Genomic DNA, 21,044 nt, shown 5'->3' with positions numbered 1-21,044 from the left:
GTTTCCTGACACAAGGCTCCTGCACTTTGAGTAAAGGAATATGACCGTCTTTTTCTGGGATTGTCTTCATCAAAGAATTCAATCATAAAAGCAGTTTGACTTACAACAACTTGCTCTTGATGCTTTTCAATACACTGGGCCTTCTGATGTAGCCTTTTCTGTTCTGAGTGATGACGCCTTAAATGTTCCTCCAGTACTGCTCGCTTACTACAATGTCTGTGTACTCCAGCATTTTCTGAATCACTTTGTGTGCCATCATCATGCTTATTTCCTAGTGACACACACAAAAAAAAACATATCATGACATTGAGATGGGAAAAAAAAATCACACATACACAACACAACACAGACATAGAGGCCTAGTTTTTTCACTGATTTTTTCCAAAGTCTCTATGTTCCATTCAAAAACAGGCTCTGCATACTTCCCTCAAGTTTAATACTTATGATACTTTTGTTTCTATCAGTCAAACAATATATTTTATAAATGCATAAGAGTAGGCAAATAGGCAATAGACTTTTCACCTAAGAACACTCCAATCCTTAATCATGATTTAGAAAAAAAAAATACCTACTAGTATTTACAACTATAGTAAACAAACATCCTTATCTGTTAAAATCTTGAACTTATGTAAATAATTAGAAATTTGCCCCTAATAGTCCTAAGGAGAACTGAAAGGAAAAATCAGCAGAAATGATACTTTGATAAATACCTTACCCAATGTTGTACAAAAACCACAACTATTTTGCATTTATTTTCTAAAGTTAAAGCTATAAGTCAAGCATTATAACTGTACTGTAACTTTAATAGCCTAAAACAAATATGGAAAATTTATGGTATTTTCTAGAGCCATATACAAGCAATGTCAAAGTACTTTCTACTAAGAAGAGGAAGCTAGGTTACATAGTAGATGGGACTGAGAGTTTGAAAAACTTAAATTCAACCGTGATACTGAATAAATGTCTCAGCTCCAGCTTCCTCACCTATAAAATAAGGATAATAATTACCAACTACTTCACAGGGTTGTTATGAGATCACATGAAATGTAAATATGATTTGAAAATATTATAATACTATAGACATGACAGATATTATTATCAATATTACTAATATTTATCTTTATAAATAATAGGAAGTAATGATAAATTATAACATTAAAGATTAGTATATCAATTAAATGGATTTAAAAGCATATTGTAAATATTGTGTTGGATCTAGCTCCTATTAGCTCCTAAGAGTCAATTGTTAAATTTTCAATTTAACTATGTACACCTTAGAATTTAGCAAACAGCATAAATCAAGGTTTGAATTAGTATTTGGTTGATTGTCTAGACTCAAAAAAGTGATAGAAAAATGTTATTAAAGCAGATCAAATTAAAAAGTTGTGTTGTACATACATTGTCCTCCTTGGATAGTCAGTTATTACACATTTATCAACATACCCCTGTGGTTACTTTTATCATTCTAAAAAGTTTGCAAATTAATTTGTATAGCACTCCCCTACAAATTTTCACTAATAAAGCCAAAAGTAATCTCAGACTTCATTAAGAGAAATACCACATGCAAGATTAGGGATGTTACATCAACCACAGTGAGACCATATAAAAAAGTTCAGTTTTCAATGTTTTATTTTTTAAGAAAATAGTAAGTCAATAGGCATTTACTAAATTCTTACTAGGTGTAGGGCACTGTGCTAAGTGCTGATGATATAAAGAGAGGAACAACATGGCCCTTATCATGAAGTAGTTCACATTCTAATATTATATAAAAGTTATATACAGGGTAGGTGGGGAGTAATCTCAAAGTAAAGGTACCAGGTGGGAGGGTGGGGGGTATGGGAAAGGACTGGGGAAGATTGGCAAAATTCTTATATACAAGGTAGGATTTGAAAAAGTCAGGGAAACCAGGAAGTAGAGGTAAGGAGGAAGAACAGTTGAGAACTGAGGAACAGAGTAAGAAGATGAAATGTATGTGAGGAATGGCAAGAAGGCCAGTATCACTGAATTTTGGTTCATGAAGAATAGTGTCAGAAAACTAGGATAAAAAGGGGCTAGGTTATATAATATTTTATTTTTTTATTAAAACCCTTACCTTCCATCTTGGAATCAATACTAGGTATTGGTTCCAAGGCAGAAGAGCGGTAAGGGCTAGGCAATGGGGGTCAAGTGACTCGTCCAGGGTCACACACCTGGGAAGTGTCTAAGGCCTGATTTGAACCTAGGATCTCCCATCTGTAGGCCTGGCTCTCAATCCACTGAGTTACCCAGCTGCCCCCATTATGTAATATTTTAAAACCACAATATGTGATTATCTGTTTGATGATGGAAGTAAAAGGGAGACAAAAGAGTTTACTGAGTAGGGGATGGCATACCCAGGCATGCACCTTATGAAGAACACTTTGGTGGTTGAGTGGAAGATTGACTGGAGCACAGAAAAACGTTTTGCAGACATACCAGAAGGCTACTTCTAAGATAAGCCTAGATCACCTGAAGGACAGTGGCATCCCTGAGAGTAACAAGAGTTGGAACTGGGGGTGGGGTGGGGTAGGGTGTATGCATGTGTGTGTATGTATGTATATGTGAGTGTGACTGAATGAAGATAATGAGTTCTGTTTGGAGATATGCTGAGTATATGGGAGAACAGCTCCAAATATCCAATAGGTAGTTGGACATGAGAGTGGAGGTTAGGAGAAAGATTAGAGCAGAATAAATCGATGTGATAATTGACTTCACAGAGATGATTAATAAATCCATAGGAGCTTATGAGATCACTAAATGAGATGGTATAGAGCAGTGATGGTGAACCTTTTAGATGGGCAGGTGATGTCCTCAGGCGTGTGTGGAGATGGGGCGGGGAGCAGCCTGGCCTCACATCCTTCTGGCTTTCTAGTAATGAACTTTGTGCTGGGGTGACAGCAGGTATCCCCACTGGGAGGGCTCTGAATGCCCCCCTCTGGCACATGTGCCCTAGGTTTGGCACCATGGGAATAGAGGGGGGAAAGCACCATGGATATAAAAATATCCACAGTTAGTGTATATGACCTAGGTGAAGAGCCAGCAAATAATATTCAAGAGGGGATGGACAGGCAGGAATATAATCAAGTTAAGAGTACTGTCACAAAACCATGGAGAAAAGAGAGTATCAGGAAGAAGGGAGTGTCAAAGGCTTCAGAGTGGTCAAGTAGGATGAGGACTAAAAAGAGGCTATTAGAAAGATCAGCAGTTGAGATTTCACTGGTATCCTTTGGAGAAAGCAGTTTCAGTTGAATGATGAGGCTGGAAGCTCAAATGAAGAGAATAAGGGCATTGATTTCTCAAGAGGTTTAGCTAAAAAGGGAGAAGAGGTAATAAAATGACTAATGGGAAAAGAGACATGATGGTTTGATCATGTGAAGTTTTTTTAAGGTTGACAGGGGCAGGAAGGTTATGGGGCAGGAAGGGCAGGAGCTTGTTTATAAATATAGCATCCAAAGAAGGCTAAATCAAAATCATTCAACTTGTAATATGAGAACTAAAGTAATCTGGGGAAAAATAATGGTATAGAGAAGAATCAAGGAAAGAACATAATCTCATAATGCCTTGACATCATTTCTTCTTGTCTTTCCCTTTACTCCAGTCTCTGATGATGTTCCTTATTCTTATCAAAGCTTAACTGATTTCATTCCCTTTCATCTTCTCTGGTATTGTTAACATGATCATCTTCCCCCACAGTCTCTAATTTCAATCTCCCCTCTCTACTGCTACCCACAAACATGTCCAAGAATTCTATAACTTTAAAACATGCCCCACTAGATCCCAGTAGCCCTTTGAATTAACATCCTTTACCATTCTTCCTTTACTCAGCTAAAATCCTAGCTAAAACCTGTTGCCTTTAATTCCCATCTTCTCATTCATTTTTCAGCTCTTTGAAATGATTTGTGGCTTTATCACTTAATTGGAACTGCTTTCTCGAATGTATTTCTTTTTATTTCTTATGGTTTCTGATCTGTGGCAATTTTGTGGGGAAAATCCTTGGCAAAAGATATCTCTTTGGCAATTTTTAATTGCCAAATCTGATGGTCTCTTCGCAGTCATGTCCACTCTGAAATACTAGATACTGGTTACCATCTTACCTTTTCATGTGTTTGTCCTTAGTCTCCTTTGCTAAAACACCATTCATACCAAGGACCTAACTGTGGGTTAAGCTCTCTCCTACTTTCTCTTCTCCCTATATTATTTTTTAAAAGATTTCATTAGTTCCCAAGGATTTAATTCTCCTCTTTATCTTGATCCTCTTAGATCTTAAAATAAAAAAAGAATCTCAGTCTCTTTCCTGAGCTTAAGTCCCATTTAAAAAACTCAACATGTCCAAGTGATTATCTTTCCTCCAAATAATTTCTTCTATCAAGCTTCTTTATCTGCTGAAGGTACCATATCACATCATCCTTCCAGCCAACTATGCTTATAACTTAGGCATCATTTTGACTCCTTTTCCTTCGCACTCATAATTCATTTAATTAGTTGACAAAGTTTGAGAACAATCTATTTCTCCTATTTGTTCCCTACTCCCTAGCAACAGTGGCAATACTCTATTTCAGGCCCTAATGATCACGTGCCTGGGCTACCGCAATGCCCCAACCTCACCCCCAATTCTTCTCTAAACTTCAAATATCTACCCTTTCTATTATGACCTCCACACAGTTGACAATGATTTTCCTTAAGCGAAGATCTAAACATGTTACTTCTTTACTCAATAAATCACCGGCTCCCTATTTAATCTGGGATGTTTTGCTTTGAATTAAAAACCCTTTATAAGTAACCTCAATCACTCTTTATATCCTTATTGCACAACACTTCTATTCATGCATATTATGGTATAGGCAACTGATCTTTTTTACTTTTCTTTAAATGTGCTTTATTTGCTTTTGCAAAGGTGGTCCTCAAAGTTTGAAATGTACTCTCTCCTCAACTCTACTTTTCAGAAGTCTTCATTTTCTTAAATGGTCACTTCTGATGTCTTCTACATAAAACAATTACTGATCTCCCCAAGTGCTGGTTCCTTTCCTTAAAAAAAATATCTGGCATCTATTTTCAATATATTTTGTATCTTTCTCTCTATATATTAAAACATGCAAATATACATGTCTTCTTTGGCTATGCTAAAGATTACTTGTAATGCATGACACATAATTGATACTTTGCTTTCTGATTGATGACAGCTTTTTCTACTATTTGAAGGAGTGTTTACAGAAGAATGATTACACTGGGATCCAAACAGAAAAATTTGGAGTAATAGTTATAAATTTTAAAAAGTCAAATTTAGGCTTGATATTAGGCAAAATAGTCTAATAATGAACACATATTCAAATTCAGAATAGGATGCTTTGGGAGGTAGTGGACTTCTGCTTGGTAAAATTCTCTAAGTAAGGATTAAATGACCACTTGTTAGATATACGGGTCTAGAGATTTCTTGTGTAGTTATGGGCTGAACTAAAAACCTTTTAATGCCGAGATCCTGTGACTCTATAAAATATGTCTTAACTGGTTTTCAAATTCACTTAGATCACTATTTTTTCTTATAGATAGAAATCACAATGAGATATTTATATGAATACAACATAAATGATAACTCCTAATCTGCAAACTGATTTCTCAACTAAAAATAAAAACAACTATAGAAGATTGAATATATAGCATCCTCAAGTAACCATTTACTGAATCCATTCTTCAATATTTAAGCCTTTCCCTTACTTTTTTAAACTCAGTAACCTTGCATTAATACTTTTCAATTCTTTATCCTCTAAATAGGGGCAGCTAATGACATAGTAGATAGGACATCAGGCTTGGAGTTGGAATGATATCTTCCCAAAATTCAATTTGGCATCAGACCCTATTGTGGCCCTGGGAAAGTCATTTAACCTTGTTTGCCTAGGTTTTCTCATCTGTAAAATGAACTGGAGAAGGAAATGGCTAAACAAAAGGGGTTACAAAAAGTCAGATGCAACTGAATAATGACTAAAAAACAGTTTTCTAAAAATGTTATTTTTGGACTATCTTTTTGATAAAAAATCTAACTTCCTAAGTGAAAGATTATAAATTACCCAAGTTCCCATAATATATGAACATTTATTTACCTAAGAACCCTCTGATCACATGGCACTGTACTAAGAAAAATCAATTTGAGCATCCATTTCTGTCCATTTTGTATAGATTATGATATCATCAGAATGTATTTCTTGAAATACTAGGTTGATATTTCTAACAGGGATCTTAAATATCATGTTAATAACTGTCACAAATAACCTGTCATACTTCCCTATTCTGTTACTGATCTGATGTGAAACTTTATGCCTGTTAGACTTTTCACTGATCTACGCATACCCATGACCTAAATCTGAGTTATATGCCAAAAGGAATAAAGAAATAACTACCACATATAAGTGTGAAATCATAGTGAAATTAAAAGATATTGCGGTTCTATGCAGAACTCTGCAGCAAATCAAAGCTTAAATTATTGCCTCTTTTGATGAAATTATGAGTGTAGTCCATAATTTCCAGAATTGAACTTTTTATTCAAATTCCTTTGTATTATAAACAACCTAGGATAGTAGTTGGCTTACTGTCCAGTCATTTAAGTTGAGCCAGACTCTTTATGACCCCATTTTAAGTTTTCTTGGCAGATACTAGAGTGGTGTACCATTTCCTTCTCCAGCTCATTTTACAGATGAAGTAGTAAGGCACACAGAGTTAAGTGACTTCTCCAGGGTCACACAATTAGAACATGTCTGAGGTCATGTTTGAACTTGGAAGATGAGTTGCCTCTAGTGGTTGACTAATTAGGTATAATATATTTTCAATGATGAAAACCTCAGAAGTAACTCTTGAAGGCTCAAGAAAACAAAAATATTTATAGAAGGCTGGAATTAAAGTGGTCAGTTAGGCTCAGAATTCCTCAAAACTATGAAAACTGGTGACTGACAATACTTAACAGATATGAGAGAAGTAGAAAAGAGATGGTACACAGGAGAAGTAAAAAGATAACTCAGGGAAAGAAAGGACACACACAGAGAGTAATAACAATGGGAAATCACAGATAGGGAGGCAAAGAAAATGAATAAAAGTTTAATAAAAGAGGGAATAATAATATGCAAAATTTTTCTAATGTCTTTAAAGTGACTTCAACATCCTCATAAAAACTAAGTTTTAGGCTATGAAACAAATATGGACATCTTTAATACAGTGACTATTCAAAAAGTAATCTGGAATCAAAAAGCAAAAATATATAATATGATTAATCACACTGTTAAGTGCCATCTCCCTTTGGATATTCTCCCAGGGTTCTCCTTGTACCTTTTACTCAACATCAAGTCTCTTTTGTTTGATCTTCATCCAAACCATAAGTCCTACCTATGGGTATACCCCAAAGCTGTTTTATACCCTCTTCTATTCTTACCTTACATTCCTTTTTCTTGGTGATCTTGTCCAAATATATGATTATCATTTCTATGCAGATGACAGATCTATATGTTTACTGAGACTCAGTCTCTCTCCTAAGTTCTAGTCTCACATTGCTTTTATGCTAGCTAATTACATAATGCAGTCATTTTAAATTATTCCTTCCTAAACTGAAGATCTAATAAAGAATAATTTGAAAACTTGGTAAAAGAAACGGAGATAATAAAGTGACAATAATGTTTTTGTATTTAGCATTATAACACATATAAAATATGGGGCAGCTAAGTGGCACAGCAGATAGAATGCTGGGCTACTGTCAGGAAGACTATTCATCCTGAGTTCAAATCTAAGCCTCAGACATTAGCTGTGTGATCCTGGGCAAGTCACTTAACCTTGTTTGCCTCAGCTTCCTCATTTATAAAATTATCTGGAGAAATGGCAAACCACTCCAGTATCTTTGCCATGAAAACTCTAAATGGGATCACAAAGCATCAGAAACAACTGAAAAATAACGGCTCATTTTGTCAGTGTCATTAGGGAATAAGATGTAAAAGCTAAGTGAATTTTTTAGGACACAAGCTAAAACTTTAAAAACATAGTTTGATGAAAAATCCTCTAAAATATATTTATATATTTTGATGCTAACATAAAACCGAGATGCTTAACATAATTAGCCTTTTTTGGATGGATGAAACTCAAGATTATGAACTTTATTTCAGGATTCCTCTATTTAATTATGCCTCAAAAATACAGATATCATGTCATTGGTCAGGTCACTGACGGACAGTAAAAATAATTTAAAAGAGAACCAAATTATCTTATAATAATACACAGTTCTGAATGACATGCATTTTATATTTTTATGCTTTTTCTCACACTGACTGTACATAATTTTTGTTTCTCTTTTATGCATTTATGAAGTACTGAGTAAGGTATTTTTATATGTATCATGCTTTCATTAGAAGATGAGGTCAGTGACCAATTCTTATGTAAATGTTGTATCTCTAATAGCACCTACCAGAGTGCTCTTGCACATAGTAAGTACTCGATAAATATCTGTGAATTTTGCCCTTATTTCTACCCTCATTGCTGAGCACAGTGCCTTGCAAATAAGAGATGCTTAATAAATGCTTGCTGACTTGACTGGGAAGTGTGCCACTCTTACGTGGAAAAAAAAAGGCCATGACAAGCCTTGCTATTCTTCCATCAAACTGGCAGAATTCCAACTGAAAACATTTTGAGTCCTGGTTAATCTCCTTTAATATTGAAAGTAAAATTATAGTCTACTAAACACTGAAATATATTAGAATAAATACAATCTATTTTAAGAGGATATATTATCTTTCCAATAACCCAGGTCATTTAAATATGGTTTGAAGGAAAAAAAAAGCAGAGTAATGAAAATCTCTAGTTAATCTTGAATGGTTATTACTTTGTAAAAGTTTAAGTAGCAAAACCAAGAAAGAATCAATTGCATTATTTGGCTGATGTCCAGCTACATTTCTGATGTAAAAATTTACCTATCTTTGAGTAGGCGTTACATTTGTAATACATGAGAAGCATCTTACAAACAAGCATTCAAATATGTGACTCTGCTCAAAAGTTTAATGCAAAATAAATATATATATGCATATACATATTTGCATTAGTCTCTGGTTTATAACAATATCAATTTAAAAAAGTAAATAATACTGTCAGGTTTTTTAATAAATATGGAATTCCTAGTCTGTATCCAACTTATTTAGATTCTCAAAGTCTCACAGTACCCCTTAATTCTGCTTAAATCCTTCATTTCAACTTAATACTATGACTGTTTTCTATGATAATTTGCTATAAAATATTTTGCTTTTGATGGGAAATATCAAAGTATGTTTAATAACATAAAAGTCAATTAACATCAACAATCTAGCTTTCACAGAAAAATGAAAGTCCAGGATAGGCAGCATGGGTCAGTGGATAGAATGCTGGTCTCAGAGTCTTAAGATATGGATTAAAGTCCTATTTCTGACCCTTAATGATATGTAACTTTGGGCAACTATCTTAAATTCTAATTTCCCTTCAGCAACTCCCTAACATTTCAAGTTGCAAATGACCTGCTGATCTGAATTAGTGGAAGGAGTTTCCTTCTTAGTATATATCAATAAAGTCACAGGATCAGTCCTGCCCCACCCCCCAATCATCCTTTAACTTCCCCTTTGGAAAAAAGTAAGGAAAAAATAAATGAAGGCACATTATAATGAAGAGTTTAGCATTGGATCATGACTGTGGTTTGTTTTTTGGATGTTAATTATAATTATTTGAACAATTTAATCTACCCAAATAATAATTCACACAACAATACGCTTACTGTAAGATCATTTAATTTTCTTTACCAGAAGATAAGAAGTGAAAGGATCAATTCACTTTACCTTTCAACCTTTTCAAGTAAACTGGAACATCACTTTTAATACTTTTGGAGTCCTCCTCTGTTCCTTCCCAAATCATTCGAGGAGGATTGTTCTGTGCCAGCCAGTCAGCCACTTTATTTTCTGGTGCCATCATTCCAGTCTGAAGCCCAGGAATGTCTTGAGTTCCTGAAGGAGAGGACTTCTTTGACTTGTGGCGCTGATCGGGAGTAAATTTTGTCACATGGTCTCTAATAGTTACTTTGCCTGGGGCATTATCATCAAATTCAATGGTAAATGAAGCATGCCCTGCACCTGCTGCATGGGAGCTTTGTATGTCTTTTGTTGGAATTTCATGAATGGTGCTCTCTGTTATTTGTGATGGTTGTTGGAATTCTTTTGTAGGGATTTCAAAATAACTTGGTTCCCTACAGAAAGGATAAAGCACTTCTTCATTTGCAGTTGCTGATTGCTCCTCAACTTGCTTGGCATTTATGCTGCACCCTAATGAGAAAAATAAAAGAAAATTCAAAATATTGGGGAATTTCAGGGAATTTACAGGGAATCCTGTAAAGACCTCTTGCCCCTAAAAACCAAAAGACAAGAAAAGTTTGTATAGGAGTTCTGAGGTGGTGAATTCAAGAAGCGTTTTTCATCCTGGAGAGTAAACAATACTGAAGAAAGATGAAACTTGTCTTCTAGGTATGACAAATTGGGTGAATGAATCAAAACTTACATTATGTCCATTTTTAAGTAAGAGTATATTCAATTTTGAGAAGGAAGCATGAGACGGTGAAGGTCAGAAAAACAGACAATGAATGGATATTTCACAGTGAATCCCATACCTTTTTCAACTCTGAACTAGAACTCATCAAAATGCAATGGAATAAAATTGGATTTCAATTTAGATGACTCTTACTCAATAGCTTAAGTTTTGGTATGGTATAAAAAAGCATGAGCTTTATAATAAAGAGTGGTAGAGATCTTTATGAAATGTTTTTATGCACAGTTAAATACAAGTTCAGTAGAACTTCAAAGGATAAAAGATGTACATATAAGAAGAAAAACATGAAGCCAATGTATAAATGATCTATCATTAAAAGTAATTACCCTACTTACCATTCTTCCTTATCATTAAGAAGGAACTACACTTTGGTAATGTCATATGAAAATTATCGAGATACAAGTTTTTAGTATTTTCAAAAAGACTGATTTAAAGAAACACTTTAGTAGACTTTAATTCAGTACTATCAGAGCAGAATAAAAGCACTTAAGTATGTATTCATTTGCCTGTAGTTCAAAAAAATCAAAGCATTGGTGTGAAAAAAAAAAACAGAGCAAAAAAAATAAATTAGCTAATTTTCCAAAAAGAAAACTAAGTTATACTTCCATAAAGCAGAAAAGGCTTGCATGGCTGTCACCATTTCAAAATAAAGCTGAATTACAAAATGTAGCTCTACTAGTAGTAGTGTAAAGAATAAATATATTTGTGACCTCCCATCTCTAGGCCTGGCTCTCAATCCATTGAGCCACCCAGCTGCCTCCTGAAGGAGTTTTTAAAAGGTAAAAAAAAATATATATATATATATATAGAAAGATAGATAGATAGATAGATATACACCCTCCTATTGTCCCTTCTTCCTTACCCTATAAACAGAATTTGGAATGAAAAGACAAAATATTTTCAATCTTTCTTCAACCAGGAGAACTTGACAAGTATGCAGAATTTTTTTTTTTAACCCTTACCTTCCATCTTGGAATCAATACTGTATCTTGGTTTGAAGGCAGAAGAGTGGTAAGGACTAGGCAATGGGGGTCAAGTGACTTGCCCAGGGTCACACAGCTGGGAAGTGTCTGAGGTGAGATTTAAATCTAAGACCTCCCATCTCTGGGCCTGGCTCTCAATACATTGAGTTACTCAGCTGCCCCCAAAGATACTGAATTTAGAACCAGAATACCTGGGGTTCAAATCCAGGATCTAAAATTTATGACATCTGGGACCTTGGTTTAAGTTACATAACTGTTGCAGTCAGTTTCCTCATCTTCAAAAAATAAAGGTAGACTGGATCATATGTAAGGTCACTTCCAATTTAAATCTATGATTCAAATAAATTCCATCATTCAGCACCAAATGAGAAAATATTGATCTTCTGAGTTAGCTTTTGAAGTATTCTATTCTTGATGATTAGTGCTAGAATTTGTTTCTTCAGAAAAAATATTCAAAAGACTAATGTCTTTTGGATATAGGATAGAACTTAAATCACAGGTGGATGAATGAAGCAGCAAGAAAATGATAACCAAAAGCTATATATGTGAACAATTTTAAAGACTAGAGAAGAAATTAAGGTTTATTTCAAAGAAAGAGAATCTGCAGATTAAAAATTTCCAAATGGAAAGTAAAACAAACATAACTGATAGCCATTAGTAATAAGCTTTCTTAGTTGTTCATAAATATAATGAAAGAATATTTAAAAGTATTAAGATAGCAAAAAGAAAATTTACAGATTATTAGGAAGATTCTAGGTCAGGGGACACTTCCTAGGTATAGTGGTTTTTAAAAAACAGACTGTTTTTAAACTAATATGAAAATTTAACTGTCTGAAATGTTGAACACACATTTCATTGGCAATTACATTTTCACTAAGGATAAAAAAAGAAGCACCATGACAGTCTGCTTCTAACATATATTATTGATCTAGGGCAAGTCACTTAACCTTTTATTACTCTAGGCAACTAGTTAATACCATAATGTACAAAAAAATTGCTGAACTTCATCTATAGGAAGAGTTTCTATAACAAAGAAAAAATGTTTACATAAAAGAAGATCTAGACCAAAAAATGTCATTGGATCCCACCAGGTTCATTAAACTCTACTCTCTGAGGCAAATTTCATTAATTTATTTACATATTTAATGATACTTATTCAATTTCTTAAGTGACTTATAATCTTAGCTAAGTCAAATTGGTAGTCTTTTGTATAGAAAACAAGACATTAATTTGAATGTATACTCCATGAGGACAGGGTTTTTATTCCCCTTTGTACCCACAAGTGACTGGCACAAGGTATGTGCTCAAAAAATGATGACTGAATTACTTAACATTTTAAGTTCAATAGTTGGCACAAAAAAACCCCATAATACCATCCGGATTTAAGCGCACTTGTCTTGACTCTTGTAGTTTGCTACAAAAGAGCTGTGAGAGGAATATATAGTATTTGTTATAAGTCTCAGAGATTTGCCTACATTGAAACTTATATGTGATCATTGTTGTCATAGGTTCCAAGGCCCCAGTCCTTGGCAATTTCAGATTATCCTCATCATCCCATAACATCTTTAGTCAGAATATTGGTATTCTAACTAATCAAAATATTCTAATTATTTTAAATTTATTCCATATGCACATATGTAGATATGCTACCATGCAAAGAATCAGCATAAAAAATTACATTTAACACTAAACTAGAGTCAAATGGGAATTTGACTCAATTATTAATGAATCTCAATTTATAATAGTATAATTATAGCTTTAAAGCTCATAAGATTTAAATTTTATTTCCCCTTTGAAAACAAATGAAAAACAAAACTTTAGTAAGAAAACAATTTTGTCATTACCATTTATAGAACTATTTGTTCTGAGGTTAGGAAGTAAAATTTGAGGAAGGAGGGTAGCGATTAGCTCTTTAACGATGCTACTGTCTGACTCATTTAAATAGTAAGAGAATCAATCAATCTCTTCCTTTCCTTACTAAGGAGTTACTGAACTATGGTGACAGACAGAATCAATGAATTAGCTCTGGTATGGAAAACTAAGAATCCTATAAGATTTGAAATAGAGGGCAATTTTCAACATTCATGCATTAATTGATTCACTAATTTAGTAAAAACAAAAACAAAAACCCATGGGGGTTTCTATTGAGTGTCAATTACCACTAAAATTAGAGTGTATGTATGCTCTTTGAGGGTGGGGATTATTTTTTGCTTCTTTTTTTATTTCCAGCACTTAAATACAGTGTCTGGCACATAGTAAGAGCTTAACAAAGGCTTATTGATTGACTTTAGCCAGCTAGATTCATGAAGTCAACCACTGTCTTATAAAAATTAGGATGCTGGCTTCTTTTTGATCTTCCTTGTTTCTGAGAGAGATGATTGGAGGATACTAGTAAGTCTCTTTCCTCTAGTGCTCTTTAATAAACAAACTTTTCAAAGGTTGTCAAATTTGAACTGGCTCAATATTGCCTTTCTTCAAAGGACAGTAAAAATTAGCTTTAACATATAGTATGATTTATTTAGAAGACACTTAACTAGTAGTTTCGCAGAAATACAGAAAACAGCCAGAAGAGACATTACAAAGTTCATGTATGTGATAGAATGGAAAGAGCACTACAATGGGTATTATAAATAATATTTCACTTAAACTTATACTTTAGGCAATTCCCTAAGACTAGAAATTCCAGAAAAGGTACTGACCTAAATTGTTAGAATAAGTTTCTTCATCTGGAAATTCCCATTATTAATGAAATAACAAGTCCAAGTTCTACCTCTATACCCATCTATGAAGCTCTCTATAGTTTCAAAATATTTAAAATATATTCTTATTTGATTCTCAAAACAACTTTGTGAAGTAAGCTGTAAAAACACTACTATTCTCATTTTATAGATGAAGAAGTTAAAGCTTAGAAAAGCTTAGATACATGAAGTGATCTTAGAAAATTCTGCTATATCCTGGGGATTGATGCAAATAGCACTATGTCACCTAGAAAAAGGACTATATGAAGGGGCCTTAACACCAATACACAGAAATTCCTCTTTTAGTTCTAATTTCCAACATGATAGCAGTGAATACCTTTGCTGAATATTTGTCTCTCTGTTGATATCTTGATATTAATAACTGATGACTACTACAAAATTATCTGTTGTAATATCTCTCGAAGATTTTTAAAATTATTTTTATATACATGTATGGGTAATTTCTAGTTGGAAAAGACTCTTCAAGGTTTAGTTTTCTTGATTGAGTCAAATGCCTTTTTTAATAGTCATTGAACAATAATTGAGTTTTTGTATTTTCTGTACCTTATAGTATTGTGCAATTATAAAAATGTGATTCATTGTGGAATACTGCTTTCAACTCCTAGCTGCAGCTCATTCCTGATACCTTCAACAAAGATGCATTTGATGGCCTGAAGATCATTTGTATACACTTTTTGTGGTGACTGGGAAAATGGGCAAATAGGATGGTGGTTACTGATATTTTCTAGATCATCTTCTTTTCAGTAATAAAGTCTAAAATGTCTCCCTACTCTTCAGTGCTTGAAAGAAAAGTTATCCAGAGAATTAATGCTTTGAAGCACTCAAAATCATCTCTAATATGTACCTCCATTCTTGTTCAGTTGCTTTTCCCATCTTTTTTTTCCTCTCAGTCTAATATCCACCTCTTCCAGCAGCTCATCTGGGCCTGTGATGATACAATATAAAAATCTGAAGACGCCACTGTCCTTAGTGGTGAAGAGAGTTTAAAAATTCTTTACATATTTTTTCATTATCCTTCCAGTTTCATCTTTAAATGTTCATGGGATGACACTGTTTAGCTTGATTTCTTATTAAGCTTTCTTTAAACTTATTTTCCTTCCATGGTTATTCTCTATTTTATGAGGAAATACTTCTCATAATCTTCCACCATCTTTCAATGTAAGATTTTACACAAAAAGTTAATCTACACTATTTTGTCCTTCACCGCTTTCTCTTTTTCTAGCAAGGAGATCAACTTTTCATCGACTAGGCATTTTGTTTTCAACACTGCAACAGAGTTATACCTGTTAAACTTCTTTAGGAAATGGTTAAAAAAAATGACTAAAAAAGCATTCATTAAGCACCTCTCTATGTCAATATCTGTGCCTAGAGCACAAACATAAATATAAAAACATACATAGACATATGAATATAAAAGTGAGAACTAAACAACAAAGAGTTTTGTAAGGGTGAAACAACACATAAAGAGTAGTGGAAAAGGAAGAGTCAAAACTGGAGAGTCAAAAGCATTATTAATAGAGCCATAGAGAAGTTGATTGCCATACCCTTTCCAGTAGAAAGATTACATTGATTTCAATAATTACTTTCTCAGCAAACTCAAAAGAGAGGTGTGGCTGTGGTGAGGGGAAATGTATCCACACAAGGACAAAGCACATAGCAAAATGGCTAGGAGGGCCTAGATTTTCTAGAAGGTGGCTAAAAGAGAAGCACAGTTTAGGGGTAGCTAAATATATTGAGTTAAAATGAGTTTGCACTCAACAATGATCAAAGTTCTTTACTTTTTCATCTTTAAAAAAAACCTTGATAACTTGTTTATATAAGTCAGAGTTGTTTTAATGGCAAATCACAAGCTTTTCTCATTTTTATTTTACAAATTTTGATTTACTTGTTTTGTTTGGTTTAATGAGTTAGTGGTTTGACTGTATGGATAGATTATTTAGGAGAGATTTTCACATTAGTGGAATTGTTTCAGCCTGTTAAAAATTAATCTCAGTTTTTGTCCATGTTCAGTACTTGCTGAATCTTTTCTCAAAGAATGTATTAATCAGATATAGATATGAGTTCTAAGTCTACAAGATAACATCTTTTCATTTCTTCCTCTTAAACCATACTTTTCATCATATATTTTGCTGTCTGACCCCATATCTATTTTTATATTCAGATGATGATGTATACATGCTGATTTAATCTGTAGAGTTCTACCAAGTTCCTCATAGGATTTCTTAATCTTTTCACCTTGTACAACTGATGTTGGGCATAAGTCACAGCTGTGTTCCAATGATGTATCTAAACATGCTTATCATAAGCACAGTAGTCCAGCACTGAGCATAGTAGCTGGCACATAATTCTGCTTGTTGATTTGACTAGAGATGACCAAATCCCCCATAAAATGCTACCAATTCCTTTATCTTCTTTAAAGAAAGCCATTTACCTGCTACTTTCTTTTCTCTTCTGGTTTTCTGACTGAATTATGAAGAAAAAAATAAAATTGAGTAATCTTCAATTAAAGTAACAGGAAGTATATAACTCATTTCAGAAATGTTTCCACTAACATAACTGCAATACAACCTCAAATGCTATGAAGTTTTTTGGTATAAACAAATTAAAATAAATATGCTTAAACGAACTTAAATCACTTAAATCTTTCTTCTGTGGTAATAATCAGACTTGGACTAACACGCACAATTAATTCAAGAATTCATAACTCCAAATTAAAGGACAATAATAAAACATATACATAGTGCTTAATATATTGTCAGGCATTGTGCTAAGCATTTATAATTATCATCTCATTTGTTTCTCACAGCAGCCCTGGGAAATAGGTGCTTTTATTATCCACATTTTATAGATTAGGAAACTGAGGCAAAAAGAGGGTTAGAGACTTGTTCAAGGTCACACATCTAGTGAATGTCTGAATCTGGATTTGAAATCAGGTCTTCCTAACTTTAGGATAGGCCTTCTATCCACTGTACCACCTAGCTGCCTACAATACCTTTAAATAGATAAACATATTAACTCTGGCACACATTTCTTAAAGGATTTTATTGTGCAGTTATATAATAATTTTAGACTACATATGAAATAGGTTACTATAAGTATAACAATATTGTGATTAACAATATTCCCTGAAATGAAGCCTTACAAGTAAAGGTAAACAAAAAAATTCCACAGTTACTTAGTAAATGGTTGTAAATTCCTTAGACATTTCTGCAAAAATGTTAATTGCTAGACAAAAACAACAAATCAAAATTTTTTTGAGGTTCTGTCAAAAAAAACCCAATGTTATGTTTTCAAATAATCATTCAATCAGCAAGAGTTTAGTAACCACCAGATATGTGCTTACCCTGGTACTATATACTATAGGTACAAAAGAAATATAAGATAGTTACTGCTATAAAGTAATAATTGAGAAAATGGTAAATTCTGATCCCACCACTTGACTTCCTGGTTCCAGAACTTTGGTTTTCTTCTGCTTTACTCCCTCCTACTGCCCTAACCACAAATTTTCCTTTGATAAAAGTTTCTGGACCTATATATATATAGTTTTCTCGTCCTATACCAGTTTAGTATCTACTTGAACCTCTTTCCTCACCCATATTCCACCACAGAGGTATAAATAATTTTTTTAAAGGTAGCATTGATAACTTTTTTTAATAGCATGGTCATTATTTAATTTAGTACACCCCATCCCTAAGGAACAAAAAAGTTATGCAAAACTTCCAAATATAGTGATTGATCACATCTATGTATCTAATCTTTCCCTTTACCTAGTAAGAGAAGGAAAACATAGTTTGTCACCTGTCCTCCAGGACCAAGATGAGAGATGCTTTTTTAAATTAAATTTTATTTTATTCAATTAACAAGCATTTATTTTCTCTCCTTCTCATCCATCCCCAAACCCAAAACTGAAAAAGAAAAGCAAAATCCTTGAAACAAATATGCACAGTCAAAGCAAAAAGGTTTCAGAACCATTTACTAGAATTCAAATTAGGCTCCTGAGTATAATATACAAAGATTATTAGAAAATATGACATATGCTTGTTTTTGAACATGGAAATACACACAAAAAAAGTTTCTTTTTGTTCTTTGCATTTGGAAGATATCAATTTCTTTTCTTCTTTTTTTTTAAGCCTTTACATTGTTTTAGAATCAATACTGTGTATTGATTCCAAGGCAAAAGAGTGGTAAGGGATAGGCATTGGGGGTGAAGTGACTTGCCCAGGGATATAGGAAGTATCTGAGGTAATAAAATGTGAAACCCAGGACCTCGACTCTGTTCCTGGCTCTCAATTCACTGGGCCACTTAGCTATCTCTGGATGATAGCAATTTCAATTGATTAATTTAAAATTTCTTTAAAAGGCCAGCATTTAATCAATTAATTTCCCATTTTCTCCTCCTCTTTTTTCAGTTGTCTTTTGATTTTAGAGAAATCTTGAAATTTCCAAACAAATACTCATCCATTACAAAGGACAACGGAACATTTCATAGAAAATTGAACTAGTATTCTTAATTATGAATGCAACATGAAAATTAAGTCATATTTAGATGATTAAAATATTACATTATTTTTAACCACAGCTAACCTTTTATATATCTCTAAAATTCTTAATGACCAGCTGGCTGTTTAGATTGTAAAATATACCTGAATTGCAAATATGCTTCAATTTTACAGGGCTGGAGTACAATAGTGCTTTAAAAAAACCCAACTGTGCTTTTATATGATTGCCAAGCACAGAATACTTAAAATATTTTTGATTCTCTAGCTTACAACGAGATCATCTAAGAAACCAAAATTAAAGGATAATGATGGTGAACCAGTCTGAAATTTGAATTTAAATAAAACTGCACAAGCATTTTTTCTTACAATTTATATTAACATCTACTTCTACATTTTAGGTATTATAGCAGACACACATAATCATAAAATATAACCCAACTAGAGATTTTTACCTGAAGCTCCAGTGTCATTTATTTTTTCTTCAGGTTTCCCATCTTGTTTGAAAGCATTTTCTTCATCAGCCTCTTCATCACCCCACCAAGAAGGCTGCCCATATAATGGAGTACCACGGGGCACAGCAGAAAGATCTAGAGATATATTTTGAAGAAATTTAACTATTTTGTCTAAACAGAAAAAAATAAATTAAAAGTGCACCTACTGTAAAACAGTAATAGTGCTTGGTTACTTTATTTAAAGGCAAAATAAAGCTATGATTTAGTAAATTGTATTTCCTATTTTGAACAGACTTTATTTAATGTGAGTATGGTCAAATATTTGGAAATTCTGTTCTCCTTGTTCTCAAAGTGGCAAGCAGTTAAATAATACCATCTGCTAATCTGAGTACACCAGCCTACAAGGATTTTTAAGAGACTTATGGATGAGACACCATAACAAAAAAACTTTAACCTGCCAATTTAGTCGAATCAAGGTGACAATGTTTTAATAATTCTCCTCTTACCATCCTGGAACAAGTCTTCATTATCCCATGACTGGCCTATCGCAACAGCCTTCTGGTTGGTCTCCCTGGGTTATGGATCTCTATGTACATCACTCCATCTTCCATTTGCTACATAAGTGATTTCCCCAGTGGTGGTGGAATAATGCTATTTTCCATACTTAATAAACTCCACTGGTTCCCAATCATCTCCAGGATCATCTGTAAAATCCTCTGATGTTTATAGTCCTACCTACTGGCATTTCTAATCCCTTTATACCTTACTTCCCCTCCGCCCCCCGCCATACTTCTTGATGCAGTGCATTCCTTTTCTTCCTCACTTCCAACTTATCCTGAATATAGATTGTGATTGTTTGCATATTATCTCCCAATATTATACTCTGAGCTCTTTGACAGCAGGGACTGTCTTTTCTGCCCTTGTATCCCAGAGTTTAGCGAAATTCTTGGCACACAGTAGGCACTTAATAAATGTTTACTATTTCAATAAAACAACTTCCACAGAGCCTGAGTTTTAAACAAAAGAAATCTTCCTGTTCTATATTTCCTATTTACCAGTTACTATAATTGATCTTATCTTATCATATGAAATATAAAAGCTGTATAACACCTGCTAATAAAATAATAAATTCTGGATATACTAAAAGTTCAGTCGTTTTTTAAAAAAAATAATTTCTATAAAAATAAAATAAAAAAGTAAAAAAATAATTTTGATTCAGTTTACATTGCATATCATAAGATATACATGTTCTATAAAAGGTTATTAAAAAGAATATTTCTAAACAAAGCTATGAGTGGAAATTTCATCTGGAAAATGAGGGGGCTGGATGGACTAGAAGATCTCCAATATCTTTTCAACTTCTAAAAATTTGATAACTGTGGTCAGTGAACTTGGACAACTACTTAAGTGTTGATCATATCACTTAGCTTAACAAAACTATCTCTAGCTAACACTTCATATATTTCAATTCTAGGGTTTATTAGGCAACACTAGAAGAAATATAATGAATTCTAGGATTCTTTAGCTTATGTTCTTTTGTCAAATTTTATAATTTCATTCATGAAATGATTCCCAGCACGAAAACTTCCTCAATAGACAATGCAGATCAGGAACTTTTTGCACAAGATATTAAAAAGTTGCCTGAGTTACTAACATTTTAAGTATAATGACCACAATTAGTATACATGCCAGATAAGAATTAAACCTAGGTTTTCCTGACCCTAACATAGGTTATTTCTAGCCACAAAGTTA

General features: G+C 33.4%; 1 protein-coding gene across 28 annotated transcripts in view; it reads right to left on the bottom strand.

Annotated features, from left to right (window-relative positions):
* The window catches only part of CEP170 (centrosomal protein 170), a 177,441-nt gene that overhangs the window by 71,556 nt on the left and 84,841 nt on the right, over positions 1-21,044 (bottom strand). For 24 of the 28 annotated variants that reach the window (XM_007481532.3, XM_056814151.1, XM_056814153.1 and 21 more), the window contains 3 exons: positions 19,293-19,427; positions 9,840-10,319; positions 105-271 (listed from right to left, as the gene is read on the bottom strand). In XM_007481532.3, coding sequence (XP_007481594.1) covers positions 105-271; positions 9,840-10,319; positions 19,293-19,427 — 782 coding nt within the window. The remainder of the gene's footprint in view (positions 1-104; positions 272-9,839; positions 10,320-19,292; positions 19,428-21,044) is intronic. The other 4 variants (XM_007481538.3, XM_056814167.1, XM_056814169.1 and 1 more) reach the window with 1 other exon arrangement.

This window comes from Monodelphis domestica, chromosome 2 (assembly GCF_027887165.1).
Source record: "Monodelphis domestica isolate mMonDom1 chromosome 2, mMonDom1.pri, whole genome shotgun sequence".
In the NCBI taxonomy this organism is placed as follows: domain Eukaryota; kingdom Metazoa; phylum Chordata; class Mammalia; order Didelphimorphia; family Didelphidae; genus Monodelphis; species Monodelphis domestica.
The sequence above is the reverse complement of the archived record's forward strand: the minus strand, read 5'-3'. Positions and strand labels throughout refer to the sequence as shown.